General features: G+C 44.9%; 1 protein-coding gene across 20 annotated transcripts in view; it reads left to right on the top strand.

The window, feature by feature from the left end:
* The window catches only part of MACF1 (microtubule actin crosslinking factor 1), a 333277-nt gene extending 317322 nt beyond the window's left edge, over positions 1–15955 (top strand). For 10 of the 20 annotated variants that reach the window (XM_084873244.1, XM_084873261.1, XM_084873249.1 and 7 more), the window contains 7 exons: positions 1034–1051; positions 3993–4110; positions 4851–4919; positions 10456–10667; positions 11200–11310; positions 13656–13785; positions 14391–15955. In XM_084873244.1, coding sequence (XP_084729370.1) covers positions 1034–1051; positions 3993–4110; positions 4851–4919; positions 10456–10667; positions 11200–11310; positions 13656–13785; positions 14391–14647 — 915 coding nt within the window. In that variant the 3' untranslated portion in view covers positions 14648–15955. The remainder of the gene's footprint in view (positions 1–1033; positions 1052–3992; positions 4111–4850; positions 4920–10455; positions 10668–11199; positions 11311–13655; positions 13786–14390) is intronic. The other 10 variants (XM_084873250.1, XM_084873252.1, XM_084873259.1 and 7 more) reach the window with 6 other exon arrangements.
* Positions 15956–19870: the final 3915 nt, after the last annotated feature.

Genomic DNA, 19870 nt, shown 5'->3' with positions numbered 1-19870 from the left:
GGCAGCAGCAGCCTGACACACCGCCGACTCTACACTCCCACCTTCCCACGGCCAGCGCCTGGACGACCAGAGCCAGCGGGACCTGAGATGTGTCTCTAGATTCCACATGTCAGGTGTCCTGTTGGGCTAAGCATAATGCCCTTTCTGGTTCCATCTGAAAAACAGTGCTATATCTAGCTAATAATAGCTTTACTGGAGTTCAGTGTAGGAGACATTTCGGAGCTCTCTCTTTACTATTGACCAAAGTCTTTTAGGGAAGTGAAGACACTTCTGTAAGATAAGGAAACAATTATCTAATGACGGACACTCACCAAGAGCTGGTCATTTTGAGCCTAAATGGTTCCTGGGCTCAGAGCTGGAGGGAATGTGTCAAGGCCCTAAGGGACACTCTGGCCGCTCCAGGCTGAGCTACCAATGGTCTGGCTCCCTGGGTGGTACCAGGCTCAATAGTCTTCATTAGAAAGCCATACTGAGTGCGGCCACAACTGACAGTGAAACTGTGCTGTGTTTTAGCTTCTTTCAGGACCAGGATTTGAAACAGGGCTCCTAAAATGTATTCAGCAGCTTGTCAGGAATTCTCTAAAGTAGTACAAAAGGAAATCTGATTGGCAAAGAGAATTTAAGATGGCTATGTCAAATTACAGTAAGGAAAAAATAGGGGTGGGGGAGAGATAGGAAAAAATCTAGGTTCCATTAATACATCAAAAACGTCTTCAGAGTACATACTGTGCTGCTCGTAGCCAGGGAGTGTTGGGTGACTCTGCCTTGAACCAACCTAGGGCATTTAGTTACTAAAACCCCAAGCAGTCTTATGCTTGCTTGTTGGGTTTTGTTTCTTGGGTTTTTCAATTACTTATAAGAGAGATGAATTAATAAGAGCAACATAGGCTATAAGAATGGTTAACATATGTCACTGTCCTTGAAGACTGGTTACATGATTATATGACTTTTGTTCCTTAGTGTTAATTTGATAAAATGTTCTTTTTTTTTTTTTCCTTCCATTTCCTTCGTCCTTTACTCTTACTGTCTGTAGTTCTTCCTCGGCAACCAGGTACAGTTTGCCTTGCAACGTTCTCCGTGGCGGAAATGGTCTGTGTAGCTAATGCTGCCTGTTCTTTGCTGTGGGGAGAGGACATAATCGGAAGCATGCTGGGGTCACATCTGGTTGTCTTACCAAGTGGAGACACTGCTACAGGGCTAGTTGTAGAGCTGTCTTAGTAAAAGGTGATAAGAGATGAAATTTTCCATTTAAAATTGGATTGGCTGGGGATGATGGTATTATGCTGGGATGAGTTAAAAGTAGTATAGTTCAGGGAAATGGAAGCGTGGTATTATCAGTCAATTTTTCCAAAAACCTGGTCTTGTATGTTGGAAGTCGGAATACCAGACAACACAATTCTGACTTAATACCAAATTTTATAATTCACACTAAGTCAAAAAGTCTTGGGGTATTTAAATATTGTGTCTTTAAATACCTTACAAATAATTGTAGTTACTTGCACTTCTGTTGTATTTTATCAGTATAAGGTACATGAGAAATGTAGTGTGCTAATTTGATAAAATGTTCTTTTTAATTGGCCATAGCCTAAAGTTTGTCAATATGGCCGGCCAGCCAAAATCTAATGGAATCAAATTAGACCTACATCAAAGATTGAATGCTTTTTTACTCCACTTGGTAACTCTAACCTTTTACCATAGATCTCTTTGAGGGCTCTGGGGTCCTGTGTCTTCAAATGGAAGGAAGTTGCATGGGTAAAATCTGTTTTGTGACAGGAAATCATAAAACACTAAGAGTTAATGTGAAGCCCTCAATCAATGTAAAATCCCAGGCACTGTAGTAATTACTAACTACAGTAACCTTTTGGACCAGTGAGAACAGAGAACAAATAAAGACAAGAACAGCGAAACTTGCTCTAAGTAAATCATTCCACAAGGGTGCCAAGTCGTACCTAAAGGATGTGCCTGTTAGCTGAAGACTGAGGTCCTCCTCTGCTGCTCCACTGACCACCTGGGGTCAGGTACATTCGTTCTAATGTTGGGAAGAGAATGATGAAGTTCATTTTAAACCCGAGGCCTAAAGAGTTACTTGCAATCATGTCATAACCACTGCAAGAGCCTATGTCTCTTAAGGGATTTTCCATTTAAGAGAAGGTGGCAGAAGTTACTGTTGCCCCTAAGACGGTTCTGAGGTCTTTGCCTCACCAACACCCTGCTCTGCCAGGTTTGCAGGGCCCCCAGTTTTAGAGCTGCCATAACCTCTTCCACCACTTGTCACCCAGCCCTCAACTTCCCCGGACACTTAGGCTACTGGCTTGGGGGCAAACCTCCTTTTCCCCATAGCTCAGCAGAAACAAGTTAGAGTCTTTCAGAGAGAGCTTTAATAGGAAATTAAAGGGGAAAGAGTGAAATAAATGGAGTAAAGGCTGACAGATAAATTATAGGACACTCTAATGTAAGAGCAAAGGACATCTTGGGATCCCTTCCCGAGTTACTCTGGAAAGTACATATGCCCTCATTTCCTTTCTCTCCTCACCTACCTGGAGAGGACCTCCAAGTGTGGCTCAGGCCGTCACTGCTCTTGGGTCTGGTGGATCCTCGATTCCTCCCCAAGGGCCTCCCCTTGTCACTCACTGACTGGGTCAGGGTGCGAGGGAGGCTCCTGCAGAGGCCAAAGGGGCAGCTTCCTTCCCAGGACAGGACTTTTCTGTTTATTCCCTCCCTCACATCTCCGGTCCCCACTCCCATGCTCTTCACACTCCACCACGCTGCTGCTGGGGTCACTGCTTAAACACTTCACAGCTGTATGGAATGATGTAGAACGATTTTATTTTCAAAGTAAGAGGCTGGGGAGTGGAATAATACATTTTTAGTCACCTTGCCTATATAAACAGTGAATTTGAGTCAATGCAATATAATACAGAGAATTGTCACAAGTATGTTAATTTTGAGGGAGGCTGGCCATGTGTCCTTCCTTCACAAACATTCTTTTTGGCATTTTTGGTTTTTTTGCCTAATTTCAAAGTTATAGTTCTCCTTTATAAGTTTTAAAATCCTAATTAAGTGATTAAATAATACCTTTTCTTCTCTCCCCCCCATCCCCAATTCTCTTTGAATTAAATAGTTTTAGGAATACTATTTCTTCAACCATTTGATTTTTGTTTTGGGATCTCAGCATGATTCTCTTTTGTTGCCTCTTAGTTTATTTTGGAAAAAGGATAATGTATGCATTAGGAAACTTCAGTATGTTAACAGCTCTGAAAAACAGGAATGTTAGGCAAGAAAAAAAATATATCAAAAGTCTTGCTTGTCTTAACATCCCAAAATGATTGTTGAATACAATTGAATATATAATCCACATGGTAAAGTATATAACATGGTAAATTAATTTGACTTCTTCATCTAAATTTTAGTATAAATACTGTTTAATCATTTGTTCAGCTGAAGAAACTTTTCTGCTGGTAACATCACAATCAGTACTTTGGGTTTATTTCTGAAAATCTGATATGGAAAATCAAATTTCCGTCTAAACTTGTAATGACGATCTTTGCAAGGGTTTCCGGAGGCTTGAAATACTTTCCATTCTCCATTTAACTTGAGCACACTGTATTCAGAAGTCGATGTCCACCTGATAGCCACCTTTCCTTTTATGAAAAAAAAAACTAACGTAATAAGTAATTTCCTTGTTGGGTTTTAATTTGGCCAGAATGTTTAAAAGAATCCAAGTGAGCTAATGTTTTGTACATCCTTCTCCTCCCCCTCTGGTCAGGGGTATGGCCATCGTAAGTTAATTTTATTCCCGTATACTGGTCATTAGCTTTATATTTCAGTTCTTCCATATTTTAAATTCTTTTGTGAAAAATGCAAAATAATGAGAATTCAAATTCTCCCCAAACTATCAGATTGTCATTGCATCTGAATACAGTCTGCTCTGAGAAGGCCACCTGGCCTGTGCCCAGGCACACGCATTCACCGGTTTCCCCTTGGTCCTGCAGTTCGGAGACTCCCAGCAGCTGCGGCTGGTCCGCATCCTGCGCAGCACAGTGATGGTTCGCGTTGGTGGAGGATGGATGGCCCTGGATGAATTTCTAGTAAAAAATGACCCCTGCCGAGGTAAGAAACCATCCTGAGATGAATTACACGTTGAGCTCCCATGCCTGCACAAGCTGCTGGGGATCTGTTTGTTTATTTAGCTGTTGAGCTGCCCAGATGTCACCTGACTAGCACAGATCAGAAGGTGGGAGCGACAGAGGAGACCAGGGAAAGAGCAAGAGAGGTTGGTGCTGTTGGGGAGACAGTAATGAGAATTGGAAATTTATTGGTGTCAATGAATACTTGGGTTTGAGGTGTTAAATAAACACTAGGCTAGAAAGGAGCCTGATAAAGCCTTTTAGGGTCCCTGTTCGTGCTCCAGATCCCTTTGCCTGACACTCGGGGAGGGTAGTGGGCCTCTCCCATGCAGGGACGGACGGGGTAGCTCCCTTGGCCAGGAGGCAGGATGAAGAACGCCTAGCAGTGAGCCTCGTCACCTCTAAGACAGATGGTCACCCAAACAAGACCACGGGTATCTGCCAAACAGGAAAAGGCTGGTGTGCCCGCCCAAAGGCCAGAGAAAACGGTAAACATGATAATGATTGATGGCACCTGCAGCTAGAGGCGGTGTGTGAGGGCTGCAAAGGGAGAGATGATCAGGTTCCAGCTGCTAAATCCTCTTCAGCTGCACCTTCCCTTTTTCCTACCAGCCGAGCTGCATGGGGGTATACAGGAGGCTCTCCAACTGTCTGCCAGTTTGTCTTTCTTGACCCAACTTCTGCATTTCCTGCTCTGTCTGTGTTTATATTTTTTTATTCTAGTTCACCATCCTGGGAGTAAAATAAAGCGCTCTGATTCCAGCTCTTCGATTTCCAGTCAGTCTCCCATAGGTTGGCTTTTAAGCTTTGTCCCTCTTACCCACGCCCCAGCCTGTTGAGAATGGCTTTGCTTCCTAAATTGTAGCACCTCTTGGCTCTGTGGTAACTGCTGCCTTTAAGAATGCTTTGAAATAGCCAAACCATAGCTTTTCTAACTATTGTGAGTGAGTAGAGCATAAAATACTCCTTAACAGAACCCATAGAGTTTGTTCTGAGTTTTTACTTGTTTAACAAATGCCTATATAGCTTTATACACAACACACTATTAAAAGCACTTGACACATAATAACTCTTACACCTCTGTGAAGTGTAGATACTATTGTTATCTCCATTTTACAGAATAGGAAATTGGAGCACAGAAAAGTTACTTACTTGCCTGAGGACAGACAACTCATAAATAACAGAGATAGGATTCAAGTCCAGGACAGTCTGGTTCTAGAGTATGTGCTCTTGGTCTCTGAGACCAACATACCCACCTCCCCTTGTACGTGTGTTACTGGCTCAGCCTGCATTATTAAATTACTTAGGCTTGCTTATAAACCCAGCAGGAGTGCTTACAGTACAGTTATATGACTTTTTTGGAAGTGAGCTATAATCATATTCTGAAGCATTTGTGGTAGAGCTAAATGGTACAATTCTCACATAGTTCTTATTTTAACTCATTCTGCATTTATTCCAATAAATGAGAGTAATACTTTTCATCAGGAGTTTCTTTTTTAAAAAATAGTTAATTTTGAAAACATCTTTTTTGGTCAAAACTGGAAAAGGTGTAATCAGTTTGAGAATTTAATTATATTGCAAACCTAGTCTTTCCTTGATAGAAAAGTCCTCTTTCATTGTTCTAAATGAGGAGCACTATGTTTCATTTTAATCTTAACAGTAAAACAGCATTGTTCCTTTGTAAATCTGTCACTAAGGTTTTACTTTACGTGTCATGTATGTTTGGACTAAACAAACAGAAGGGATGCTGCATGCGACATTTTGGGGTCTTGGTTGCCTGTTTGCTGCCTGCTCTACTTGCTCTATCTACGGTGACGTTGTGCTGCTGGCCAAAAGGAACTGCCTGCTTTGTCCTCTTACTAGTTAAAACTTGGAACCCCAAGGAAATTGGGGAGGGCCATCTAATAGCTATTTTCTGTGGAACAGAGTAGCCTTTTCAGCATCCCTTGGAGCACACAAGGTAAGGCTTTGCCCTGTCTCTCCAGGAGTCCTCCTGAGCTCAGCAGTCATCCGTTGGTTGTGCAGTCAGGAACTCCCCTGCAGTCTTAGATGTCACGACTTTACCCGTGATGGACAGGATGAGCTACTTCTGTTCATGTAAAAATTGTGCTAGGAGGTGAACGCGTAAGGGGTGGGTGAATGTAATAAGTAACTTGGAAACCCTTGAGCACTACTAAAAAGAAACTGTCTAGGATCTTGTAAAGATTGCTATGGCTACTAGAAGCTTCTGGGGTAGATTTTGTATTCATTTGTGTCACATATCCTTGACTCTCCGACAGTAGAGACTTATACTCAGGACAGTGTAAAATTTGACAGGTTTGTAATACCATTGTGAACGATGTTTTGTTATCTCATTTTACACACAGTTTGGCTCAGTGGCTAGAACATCAGCCCTCCAGGTTCAGTTCTGGTCAGGGGCACGCACCTTGGTTGCAGGTTCCCCAGCCCTGTGCAGGGACAACCAGTCGATGTGTCTCTCTCACATTGATGTTTCTGTCTTTCCCTCTCCCTTCCACTCTCTCTAAAAATCAATGGAAAAATATCCTTCGATAAGGATTAACAAGTCTAAGTGTAATATGCAAATTGACTATACCTTGGCTACACCCACAAGTCACACCCACCAGCCAATCAGGAATGAGTATGAAAATTAACCCAACCAAGATGGCTGGGCAACAGAGTGAGCAGGATGCTTGTGTTTCCCCGCAATGGAGGAAGCAAGCTTCCTGCACACCCTGGCCAGCCCAGGCCTCTGCTCAAGCCTCTGCTCAAGGCTACAAAGTTTCAATTATAGAAGATAAATAAATCCCAGATACCAGGGCCTCCTTGAGGGGGTGGGGGGTAACGGACTGAAAACCACCACAAGCCCCTTGCCCAGGCCTCCCAATGCCCCAAGGGAACCCCACCCTGATCCAGGACACTCTTCAGGGCAAACCAGCTGGCCCCCAACTGTGCACCACGCCTCTATCCTGTCTAATAAAAGAGTAATATGCAAATTGACCATCACCCCCAACACACAAGATGGCTGCCCTCATGTGGACACAAGATGGCCACCACAAGATGGCCAGCAGGGGAGGACAGTTGGGAGGGATCAGGCCAGCAGGGGAGGGAAGTTGTGAACAATCAGCCCTGCAAGGAAGGACAGTTGGGGGGACCCAGGCCTGCAGGAGAGAGCAGTTGGGGGAGAGGGGGAGGCAGGCCTGCAGGGGAGGGCAGTTAGGGGCAATCAGGCTGGCAGGGGAGCAGTTAGGGGATGATCAGGCTGGCAGGCAGAAGTGATAGGGGCAACCAGGAAGGCAGGCAGGCAAGCAGTTTGGAGCCAGTAATCCTGGATTGTGAGATCGGTAGGACCAGGCCAAAATGCACAGTCAGACATCCCTCGAAGGATCCCAGATTGGAGAGGGTGTAGGCTGGGCTGAGGGACACACACTCCTATGCATGAATTTTGTGCACTGGGCTTTTAGTAAATAATAAAAAGACATCTCAGCACATTGCTGAAGCTAAATTTAAAAAGTGAAAATACTCAGCAAGGTAGGTTGCCAGAATGGGAAATTTCTTTTTCTGAATTCAGTCATGCCAAAAATTATCATGATATTTTAGATGGAAATTAAAAACAGTGCCTGGCCCTGACTGGCATGGCTCAGTGGTTAGAGCATAAACTTGCCCATCAGGGGGTCTCTGGTTTGATTCCCAGTCAAAGGCATCTACTTGGGTTGCAGGTCCAATCCCACCCCTGGTCAGGTTGGGAACAGGAGGCAACCAGTCATTGTGCCTCTCACATCGATGTTTCTCTCTCTCCCCCTGCCCTCTACTCTTCCTTAAAAAAACAATGGAAGAAAATATCCTTGTATGAGGATTTTTTTTAAAAGTGCCTAGTCAGTAGACCTTTGCCAATTTTTGAGCATTAGACAAAGTAGTTTCTCCAAATTTTAATGAAAATCGAGATATTTATGAAGATTTAAATGGTATAATTTGTCTTAAAACTTGTAATTTTAGTAAAATACACACAAAATTTATTACCTTAACCATTTGAACTGATTAAGTTCAGTGGCATTAAGTACATTCACCTTCTTGCTACCATCACCCATCCAGGGAACTTTGGTCAAACTAAAACTACCCATTAAACCAAGAGCTTAGAACTGAATGTTAACTAGCAGATCTGCTACAGCCAGCGTAGGTGGCCAGAATAAGTCCGAAATGATGGCCTTTTTGGTGGTTGAAAACTGAACTTGAAATGGCTGTCTTCACAGTCTAGTCCCCAAGATGTGAGATATATACCGTGTTTCTCCGGAAATAAGACCTAGCGCATGGAAAGATAAGACATCCCCTGAAAATAAGACCTAGCGCAACTTTGGGAGAAAAAATTAATATAAGACACTGTCTTATTTTTGGGGAAACAGGGTATATACATATATGTGTGTGTGTGTGTGTATGTGTGTGTGTGTGTGTGTGTGTGCGCACACACACACACACACACACCATGGTAAAATGCATATTACTTCACTGCCTAACTTTCCAGAGCTTACAAAATGATGATTGCATTAGGGCTGTGGGGGCTGGGGATCACACACAGCTTTTACTAAACTCCTTTTTGTAGGAAACGTCTCAGACACCTCAGTTTGGGAAATTCTGCTAAAAGGAATGATGCTGTGGAAGATACTGAACTATTTACAGATAGGAAATTTTTATTGAGAAATACATTCTGGGGAAAAAGGAAGGAGGAGGGAGGGGGGAAGAGGGAAGATGGAGGAGGGAGGAGGGAGGAGAGGGGGGGGAGAGGTGGGGAATAAGATGAGAACCAAGGAGGCCAGTTGGAAGGAGATGCTAGTGAACCACGTGGTGTAGGAGGGCGGTGGAAGGCTCGGAGCATTAGAAGGCAGAGTCAGTAGACAAATTGCCACCAGGGGGGAGGCGCCTGCACCGGCTCCCAGGTTTCTGGCTGACCAGTCTGACCAGTGACTGGATGTAATGTCTCACCTCCGGGAGTGGTGTCTGTGCTGGGATGTATGGGGGAGTCAGGCACGACCTTCAATGCCTCTAAAGTCCCAGGATGAAAGTCTAAGGGAGAACAGGACTGTGAACAGAGCCCAAGGGATGTCCGTGCTGAAGACAGGGCAGGAGGGGGAGGAAGAGAAGCAGGCGAGCGGGGTCCTGGGAGCCAAGGGAGGGAGGACTCAAGAAGAGAGCAGGCAGCAGTGCCCCACTTGCACGTCCCAACAGCAGAGAGCTGTGCTGCCTGCATGCTGGCATGGGTTTACTTGAACTGATACACTTGAGTGTTCTCATTTCCTCCCTCCCTCATACAGAGCACTGTGAATTGAATATGCTCGTATTATATTCTGGAGCATGTACATTGGTCTAAAATTTTGGAGATCAGTTGAGTGGGCACAATCACTTGTAATCTCTAAACTTGTGGTTTCTAGCCACAGTAGAAGGCCTAATGTAGAAAGGAACCACAAATATTTTGTTTCTAATAGTTCCCTTTCCCCTGGCTTTTCCATTTGTTAGATCTATCTAGTAGCGAGCAGTTTAGGTGGATGAGGAGGTGGAGGTTTATTGCAGGATAGCACCTCTCAGTGAGAAGTAATTGAACATATTACAGGGGAATGGTTTCTTTAGACTTATGGTATCTTTCCATTCAACATGTGTGTTGGCCACACTTGGTAACTTCTGACCGAATCCAGATTTTAAGTTCTGGCTCACAGCTCCGAGCCACGGATAGCACCTGTGCCTTCATTACTGTTTCCAGACTTCCCCCCATAGACGTCCCTCAGCTTCTCACCACGTTAGGTTCCTGACTGGCAGGTTTTGTGCATGGTTGGATCTCTCTGTCCTCATCTTTCTACCGTCCCAAGTTCCTGGACCCCTTTCTTTAGGATCATTACCAACTGAATTCAATAGAAGAGTGGTCTGTTTTTCTCCACTATTTCGTTACCGTGTATCTTGCAAAAGCTGAGCAAGAAGTATACACATCCTGTGAGCGAGGAAAGAGGGTTTGGCTTCACCTCCGAGGCTGGACCTGCTGCGCCTGCTCTCCCTCGCCCAGCGGACAGTGGCCAGGCACGCTCGTGACAGCAGATTGTAATGGCACTTTGTATGCAAAGGTGTTTTTATTGTAGCAAACCAAGGGGCTTATTGGGTAATGACTGCTGTGGGTAAGGATCATGGCAAGGCTGGTAGCTCATGAATTAATCTCTATTTTAGAAGGATTAAATATGGCACTAAATCCATTACTTATAGAACTTACAATGGGGTCAGGTGGCTGTATGACCATCAGTGGCATATTTTATAAGATTCACTGACATTGTGTCTGTGTGTGTTCCCTTTTTAGCACGAGGTAGAACCAACATTGAACTTAGAGAGAAATTCATCCTACCTGAGGGAGCATCCCAGGGAATGACCCCTTTCCGATCTCGGGGTCGAAGATCCAAGCCCTCTTCCCGGGCAGCTTCTCCCACCCGCTCCAGCTCCAGCGCGAGTCAGAGCAACCACAGCTGTGCGTCCATGCCGTCTTCTCCCGCCACCCCGGCCAGCGGCGCCAAGGTACGTGCGCACCGCCCCGCGGCGCCTTCCCGGGTCTTCGTTGTTCGGTGCGGCCTCTGAAAGGCTCGGTGAGGAGGAGGAGGAGAATATCAGGACGTATGGACCAAGTCCCCCTAGACCAGGCTGACCGGGTGGGCCTAGCAGTGCAAAAATACAGGCCCTGCAACAAAGAGGACAACAGAGGCACATTTATTAAAATATGTACTCGGCATTAGGTCAGAAGCGCTTTTTTCAACATAGTCTCAGTGTGAAGTTGAGTGCAGCCAGAGTTACTGATTTTGAAAGCCCTGGCACTGTCCATGCAGCTGGGACTAACGGGTAAGTTTGTGTTTAAGACGGGTTATTAGGAAGACTGCTGTTGCCTTTCTGCCTGGTCCATCTCATCCGTCGGACTGATAGGCATTTTATTTTGTTTTCTGTTTCTTTAAAATTTTGGATCTTTTATTTATTTACATTTTGTGTTCCCAATTTGCTCCCTTTCTGTTCCATTTTCAATGTTTCCCGTCCTTCCCTTTGGATTTCCATTTCGCAGACGCCACTTCAGTTCTCTCGCTGTTATGACAAACCCTGGTTGGTAAACAGTAAAGCTGGCACCCCAGTCAGGGACAGCCATTATCCTGACCTCCAGCTGCTCAGCCCCGAGGTAGAGTATGGCCTTGCTGAGCAAGGACACAGTCAAGACGGGCCCTGGCTGAGGCCGAGAGCGCCCAGCTGCTCTTCTGGCGGAGCCCGTGCTCTCTTCTGTCCTCCCGGTGCTTCTCTCACAGCTGATTCATCCAGTGAGATGTTTTTCAGTGTTTCTAACTCAGCCATCAGCATTGGAGACAAGTAAGAGATGCCTAAAACTGGGCTGTTTAACAACTTTCTAACAGGTGGATAAACAGTGGTCGTGCCTAGTGATTTGTTTAGTGATATGTTATAATCAGGCCTCTTGGAGTCTCCAATTATCAGATACCCACATGAGTTAGGAACACTTGAAATTCACCTACGGTGCATGTTCAGCAGTTTCCTCTCTTTGCTGAGAACAAGAGAGCCGTTGGCGTCACCGCGCTGGTTTGAGGCGTGGGTGCTGCCAAGCCCGGTATCAGCAAAGGACGCTCTGAGGCTCAGAGTTTTAACTTCTGGATTTCCTGGCCTCGGCACTTAGGTTTCTGTAGCCTTGATTTGAATATATATGAATAATCAAGCGTGTCCACGTGTAAAATACACAAGCATTTGGAAGAGCAGTGTTTCAGAAACAAAGCATAGACTAGTGATTTGTCTGATAGCAAGACAAATTGCATTCTAGCTTCTCTGGTAAAACTTTGGGTTCTTGTGCCTTAAAAGATAGCACTCACTGCCTTGTCATGTAATGCTCAGCCAGAGAAACCGGAAATACAAGAACCAGTGCCCGTTGAATGGACTGCTTGCTCTGGGATGCATCCGCTCCAAGCTGGTTTAGAACGTGATCTGGGGACTCTTCTGCTAAAACCCCCAGGCTCAGCCTGCTTGTCTCGCTTTTCTTCCTTAATGGCTCCAGTTTCGTGGAAGTTTTAAAAGTTCTAAAATGTTAAATGTTAACTATACACTATAAATTCTCATAGGACTCTGCTAGGTCAGCCTTTTGTTTAGTCTTAAGGTTTTACCTTTCGTTTCATTTCAAGTTTTTGTCTTTCCTTACCTATTGGTGTTCTGCGGCCAGGCCCCCCCTGATGACTCCCAGCCGGATTCTCTGGGGCGCGGCCTCCGGGCAGCATGTTCACGGCGGTAGCTTCTGAAACTGCTCTTCCTCCTGTGTGGGCCAGGAGCCTTTGTGCTTGAATGTTAATCACTCTGTCGCTTCTGCTGCTGCTTTGTAAATTAAAGAAATACAAGAATCACAGTGAAATGGGTGCTTTACTCTCATATTGGTATAGACATATTAAAGGTCCTGGAAAACAATTCACCCAATTAATTTCAAGGAAAAATTAGAATAGTTATGTGCTGGCATGAAATGATGCTTAAAACAGATTGAAAATAGTCTTTATCCAAAGTAAGTCTGCTACTGTCTTTAAAAACTAACACTCAACCCGGCCAGTATGGCTTAGTGATTGAGTGTCAACCCATAAACCAAGAGGTCCCCTGTTTGATTCCCGGTCAGGACACATGCCTGGGTTGTGGGCTCGATCTCCAGTAGGCCTGCAGCGAGGGTATGCAGGAGGCAGCTGATCGATAATTCTCGCTCATCATTAATGTTTCTATCTCTCACTCCCTCTCCCTTCCTCTCTGAAATCAGTAAAAACACATATTTTTCAAAAAGCCTGAAAGATTTTAACTGAAGTTGCTGTACTTACCTAGTGACAAGGAGTGCAGTAGTATTCAGAACTCCATATTAAATATTTGGGGCCAGCCGAAACCAGCCTGGCTCAGTGAATAGAGCGTCGGCCTGCGGACTGAAAGGTCCCAGGTTTGATTCCGGTCAAGGGCATGTACCCTGGTTGCAGGCACATCCCCAGTAGGGGGTGTGCAAGAGGCAGCTGATCAGTGTTTCTCTCTCATCAATGTTTCTAACTTTCTATCCCTCTCTCTTCCTCTCTGTAAAAAATCAATAAAAATATATTTTTAAAAACTATTTGGGGCCAGAACTCATACCTCACATTTCTAACCCCAAAACATTCATACTTAGAATTGTTTGGATTTTTTCCTTTTACTTATTCACCATATTTCAACCCCTTTTAAGTGCTGGGCTTTTACTACTTGTGGATTCTCCCGCCTCCATTTCCAATAGGAATTTGTCAGTCAGATAAAAGGTATTGGAAGCATTTTGAAATTTTAAATTGGAACATGAACCTTTATTTTGGGAATCATCAAAATACATGACCCGGGACTCTTCCAAAATAAATCTTTGTTTTCCTGGACTTTTAATTTGCTTTTTCAATCAATGAAACATAAGGAAACCTTTTAAATTTTTAAACTGAGTTTCTATCAAAAGATTTCACCAAGTAAATAAAATCTTTTTATTTTTTTAAGGTTATCCCATCATCAGGCAGCAAGTTGAAACGGCCAACACCAGCTTTTCATTCTAGTCGAACTTCCCTTGCTGGTGACACTAGCAATAGTTCTTCCCCAGCCTCCACAGGTGCCAAAACTACCCGGGCAGGTAAGTACCTTTGCACCGGGAGGGAGGTGGGTGGGGGCCAGGCTGGGAATTTGGAAACTGCAGTCCCGAAAGACAGACCTGCACACCCCTGGCCTTCACTACTTCTCCTGGCACTGCAGCTGGCTCAGACTGGCCTTCGTTCAAAGCCGGGCCACCTGTTCTTCATCAGAAATGTAAAAATAGGAGAAAGGGCCTCTTGAATCGGGGCCTTCTCGGAAGCCCAGTTGGTGTTGGGATGGGCAGTTTGCTAGTAATTTCTCCAACACCCCTTATTTATTCTTGCCGCTGGTGAGCTGAGAGAGTCAGAGAAAGATCCCGTATACTGTTCTTGCCATCACTTTGCCCCCATTCTCAGTCTACCCAGACGTTACTCCAGCTGGACCCTCCGTGGGGCCAGCTGAGTAGCAGTGCTGCTGAGGAAAGCTGGTTTCTGGCCCTCAGGAGGCAGGCCTCTCGAGCGAACCACAGAGCCAGAAAAGGTTCGGCCTCTCTGTGTAGATGAGGAGGACAGGGTCTAGAAAGGCTCTGATTTGCCCAAGGCCACAAGGCATTAGGTCAGAACCTGACATCTCTGCTAAGGCTGCTGCTTTATTCTTGAATTCCAGACCCCAAAAAGTCAGCCAGTCGCCCTGGGAGCCGGGCCGGGAGTCGAGCCGGGAGTCGAGCCAGCAGCCGGAGAGGAAGCGATGCCTCTGACTTTGACCTTTTAGAGACGCAGTCCGCTTGTTCGGACACTTCGGAAAGCAGTGCGGCCGGTGGCCACGGCGGCTCCCGGAGGGGCCTGAGCAAGCCGTCCAAAATCCCGACCATGTCCAAGAAGACCGCCACTGCCTCCCCCAGGACTCCGGGCCCCAAGCGATAACACTGTCCGCACCCGAGCCTCTGTCCTCTCTGAATCCTGCTCCGTACATTCTTTGGGTGTATATTTATTCTGAACGGGAGAAGGTATATTGTTAAAAGTGTAAAAGAATAATTGTGTTATGAAGCTGCCTTATTTTTTTTTCTTTTTGTAAGTTACTATTTTCATGTGAATATTTATGTAGATAAAATTTGCCTCCTGGTAACCCTCTAATGGATGGGGCCCAGAAATGAAATATTTGAGAAAAGACAAATGAAAAGGTCAAGATGAGAATATGTATTTAAAAAAGAAAGAAAAAAAGCCACTAAGGGTTTCTGTATGTGCAGGGTTATAAACCTGCTTTATCTTTTAGGGTTATTCCTAAATGCATCTTCTTTATAAATTTGACTTGCTGTCTCAGCAAGATAAATTATATTTAAAAAGTAACAATCCTGCAGTGTTTAAGGAACTCTTTTTGTAAATCACAGACACCTCAATTAGAGCTGAGGGGAGGACACTTCTAATTGCTTTTTTCATTGTTTTTAATGTGTGATTTTAGCTGAAGAGGGAACCTCATCTGGGTAACATTTGCACATGATACAGCAAAAGGACTCCACTGCAATACTGTCTCTGACACATAGCTGCTAGAATTCAGGGGTGAATGTAACTAACTGTTCAGAAAACGTCAGAACGTCGGGATTTTTAATAGTCCTGGTTTATAACTTATTTCCAGCCCGGCCACCAGTAACTCCTGTGCTCACCGGGACACCCAGGCACTCGGCAAGGGGAGATTCCTTGGTGGCTTCTGAAAGATCGATCCATTTATCTGCACTTTTTGCTATTTATTTAAATGGTCGATCACCTTCCCACAGACTGAGGAATGAATTCCACAAGCCTATTCTGAAAATGTGGACATAAAACACTTGCTCATCCTTTAACGGAGCTCACCAGCACACTGTTAACAAGTCCCGTTTGCTTCCGTCTCTTTTTGTGTGTAATAAAGTCAACTGACCAAGTGACCATGAAGAGGAGCTGTCCGGGCTCCTTTTTAGCTGCTGTTCCTCTTCAGCTCCGACCACGTTGCTGTGTGATTATCTCAATTGGTTTTAATTGAGGCAGAAACTGAAGCTCTACCAATGAACTGTTTAAAAACAAGACACTTTTGTATTAAAATTGCTTGCAGTAACTAACATTTTATATTTCCTGATTTTCTTTTCAACCATTCCCTTATATATAACATGTTACTCTGGGATCTGATTGTGTTTTCGGTATTTGAATGCATTATTGGAATCAAAATGTCGTGATGGATAAATTATGGAGCTTATTAATAGATTTTTTTTCTTGTTTATTTTATCATTAATTTTATTTAACAAGACAACAAAGAAATAATCATGCTATTAATGTAAACTTGTAGGGAATCTGTCCCACTTAAGTGATTAAACAAATACTGATAAGTAAGAAGATTTCTATGGTGGAAATCACAGAGACCCTGCCCTCGCTGGTATGGCTCAGTGGCTAGAGAATCAGCCTGTGGACTGAAGGGTCCCAGAAAGGGGACAAAGTGATGGCAGGTACAGCATGTACCTTGATGCAGTCTCGATGCCTGGCCCCTGCCAGAATGTATGTGGGAGGCAACCAATTGATGTGTCTCTCTTGCATCGATATTTCTTTCTCCCTCCCTTCCACTCTCTCTAAAAATTAATGGGAAAATGTTCTCAGAGGATTAACGGGGGGAAAAATCCCAGAGATCCTGGGGTTTGAGACAATGGGGCCGATTTCCCATAGTTTACTGGAACCTCTGGTTAAATGACAGAGTTTCAGAGATGGAAGCAAAATTGGTCATCAAATCTAACTCCTTTGTTTTACATAGGAAGAAACTGGGATGAGAAAGGGCTTTTTCCTGAGGTCACAGGATGAATAAATGGCAAACATGGGCAGTGATTCTAACCTATGACTCGATTCAAGTTCTGCAGTTCTGCTTCCTCCAGCCTCCCCCCAACCCCCTGACTTTATAACTACAATAGCCAAATACTAATTGCAACAATGGGAATTAGCCCAGGAAATAAACAGAAAACCAGAGGAGTTCAAACTCACACACCTGTTGACTCACTAGGCCATGATCTTGTGATTCGGGAATTTGATAAAATGGACCATGTTTGCCAAAGCTGTTTGAGACTAAGTACCCAGAGTCAAAGGATCTGCAAGCTTGACAGCTTCGGAAGGGCGTGCTTACTCTGTCCTCCATGGAATCGAGTAACTAAGATGCCAGGACTTCGTGTAGGACAGCATTTTCACCCAAAGTTGCTTCCCCCTCTCGGCCTCCTGGCTGCAGAAATGTGCTGAAAACAGCTTTGTCTCCATCTGTTCAGAGTCTGGACCATGGGCACTTGTTTTTCTTCAACAAGGGCACAGGTTTTCCATGCTCAGTTGTTGCGACAAAGCTCAGCTACTGGTGGAATCTCCAGAAAGTGTATTTCCATCCAGCAAACACCTGTGTGCAAGACTGAGAAATATAAGGACACCAGAAAAGGGGTTGGTGAATGGGAAATTACGGTTCTGGGACAAGTGCTAAATAAGACCTGCAGGTTTGGTGGGTGGAGGATGGATAGGAGTTCCTGGGGCCTGCCTTGAAGAACTACAGCTATCATTAATTGTTTACTATATGCCAGTCACTGTTTTTACGTGATGTACACTCATTTAACTCCCATCACAATCCTACAATCGGGAGCCCCATTGATAGGTGAGAAAGGCTAAGCAACTTGCCCAAGGTCACAAAGTTGCCAAGTGGCTGGGAAAGCCCTTGTTTAATGCACTTCTCCAAAGAGCCTTCCCCACCTCAGTTACCTTCCAGTCCCAGGCTTCCACTCATCGCCACCTAACTTCCCCTTCCCTTCCAGGCATTTGCCAGCCCCTCTGTCGGAGCACAGCTTTCATCCTGCCTTCAGAAAAGACTGCTCATTTATCATCCTTGTTAGATTGGGGGCTGCTGGTTAGCTTCATCTCTGCACAGCCCAGAGCAGCCCATTGGTTTATGGGAATGTGAGGCTATAGCTTAAAGAACAAAGCTATCTTCACTCAAATTCAGATGAATGATTTCTGCCATTACAAGAATTGCCCCCCACTGAGCTGTTCGTAGTCTTAGCCAGGAGCCCAGCAGTGGGCAATACACCATCTGGGAAGTACAGGCTCCATCCCAGTCCCCAGGTGATGTGGACTCAAAGGAGGGGTGGCGAGGGGTGCCCTGGAACAGTGAAGAGCAGGAGCTTCAGAGACCCTGACCAAGCCTGACACGGGGACACCCCCTGCCTCTGCGTGCAGTCACCACGTCCTGTGGATTCAGCCTTCTAGCCAGTGTCTGCTCTCCACCCCATCACCACTAGAGGATCATTGTCATTCCTCTACACCACATGTGTCAAACACAAGGCCCGCGGGCCAAATCCAGCCTGCCAGGCCTTGCAATGTGGCCCGCACCGGGCTGTCATCAATGCACTCCGCTGTCAGTTTATGACATTGTCAGTTTATGACTGTTCAGTAAACCATTCGGCCCGCGATTTAGGCTGGATTTTAGATTTTGGCCCCTTCTCTGATTGAGTTCGACACCCCTACTCTACACCCTTTCCCACTACTGTACCGTGGGCCTGACTTCAGTCTCCCTCCCTCCGATCCCCAGTTCCCTCTGCATCCAGACTCTGGTCTTGCCCCAGGCGCTCTTACCCAGGTTTACAAACTAGGAGTTTTCTTGTTGGGGAGAAGGCAGACAGACTAGGCATGCGCTTAAGCCTCCAACAAATGATTGTTTAAATTTAAGATTTGATATTTCTAAAAGTTTGAAGTGATCATGGAAAAATGTGAATTCTATTGGACATTGTTTATTTTGAGGTTCAATCTTGAATCCACATTGGGGCACATTACCCATATGGTGTCCAGAGCCCTCATCTGGCCTCCCCGCAAGGCCTTTTGCGGGTAAGGCTTGCCAACCCCTCCAGCCTCACCCTCAGCCTTGCCATCTGACCCCCAGGTTCTCCAGGCTCTACTGAGCAACACACCTGTCCCACCCAGCGCCACTGTTGTGTGATAAGGGGCAATCCCTCGACTCTGTGTGCCTCCGGCTCCTCCTCTGTTAGAAGAGGGGTTTAAATGTGCGAGAGTGAAGTGGTACAGACCATACCTGGCACAGGTGAGTGCAAGTAGTCACCTGCCATTGCTGTTTTGTTCCCTTCAATCTCATGGCCTGAAGCTACTTCCTCTTCCTGGAACACATTCCTCCCACTGACCTTTTCTATGGTCCCCACGCACTCCTTCCAGCCTTCTGAGCTCAGTCTAGCACAGTGGTCGGCAAACTCATTAGTCAACAGAGCCAAAAATCAACAGTACAACGATTGAAATGTCTTTTGAGAGCCACATTTTTTAAACTTAAACTTCTCCTAACGCCACTTCTTCAAAATAGACTTGCCCAGGCTGTGGTATTTTGTGGAAGAGCCACACTCAAGGGGCCAAAGAGCTGCATGTGGCTCTCGAGCCACAGTTTGCCGACCAATGGTCTACCCAGCACAGCACCTTTCCATAAATGAACAAATGTACCGAGAACGTGCCTAGAGAAGAGCAGTCTGTGCGTAAGGAAACTGTTATCGACATTAGGAATGCCCAAACCTGTAGAGAATTTTAATGAGCTTATTTGCGTCAAACAGATGACAATTGCCACGAAGCAAAAATTTAACAAATTGAGAAAATTTTTCTCGTTACTAGTACTGTAGATTATTTTATACATTAGAATCAAAGAAGGAGATATAAAAAGGAATACATGAAATTCATTGATGGCAGATTAAGGGGTGAGAGAAAGCAAAGCAGGAGAAATCTCTGGGATTGGATAAAAAGTAAAACAGACACATATTTTACATTGGTGGATACAGGATAGTTCATATTTAACATTTACAGCACATAGAAATGGTATTTGGGGAACAAGATAACAGGTGCGGTGGGTGTGACATGGAGTGAGGGTGGGGTATCTGGAAAAATACTCTGACATTTCAAAGGTATGTTATTTTATGCAAAAAGACAATACCCAGGCTCACTTAGTAAAGACTGACCTTTGTCAAATCAAGGAAACTACAGGATTAGCTCTGATGTGACTATAAGCCATCACCAACTCTTGGGAATTTTTATGTTCAGACCTTCCTATGTGGTTACTTTCAGTCTCTGAGTTTGAAGGCTCGCATGCAGGCCTCCCCTGACTGTCAGGTTTAGTAT

Source organism: Pipistrellus hanaki (genome assembly GCF_964339955.1).
Source record: "Pipistrellus hanaki genome assembly, chromosome: 2".
Lineage (NCBI taxonomy): Eukaryota > Metazoa > Chordata > Mammalia > Chiroptera > Vespertilionidae > Pipistrellus > Pipistrellus hanaki.
This window is presented reverse-complemented; position numbering and strand designations above follow the sequence as displayed.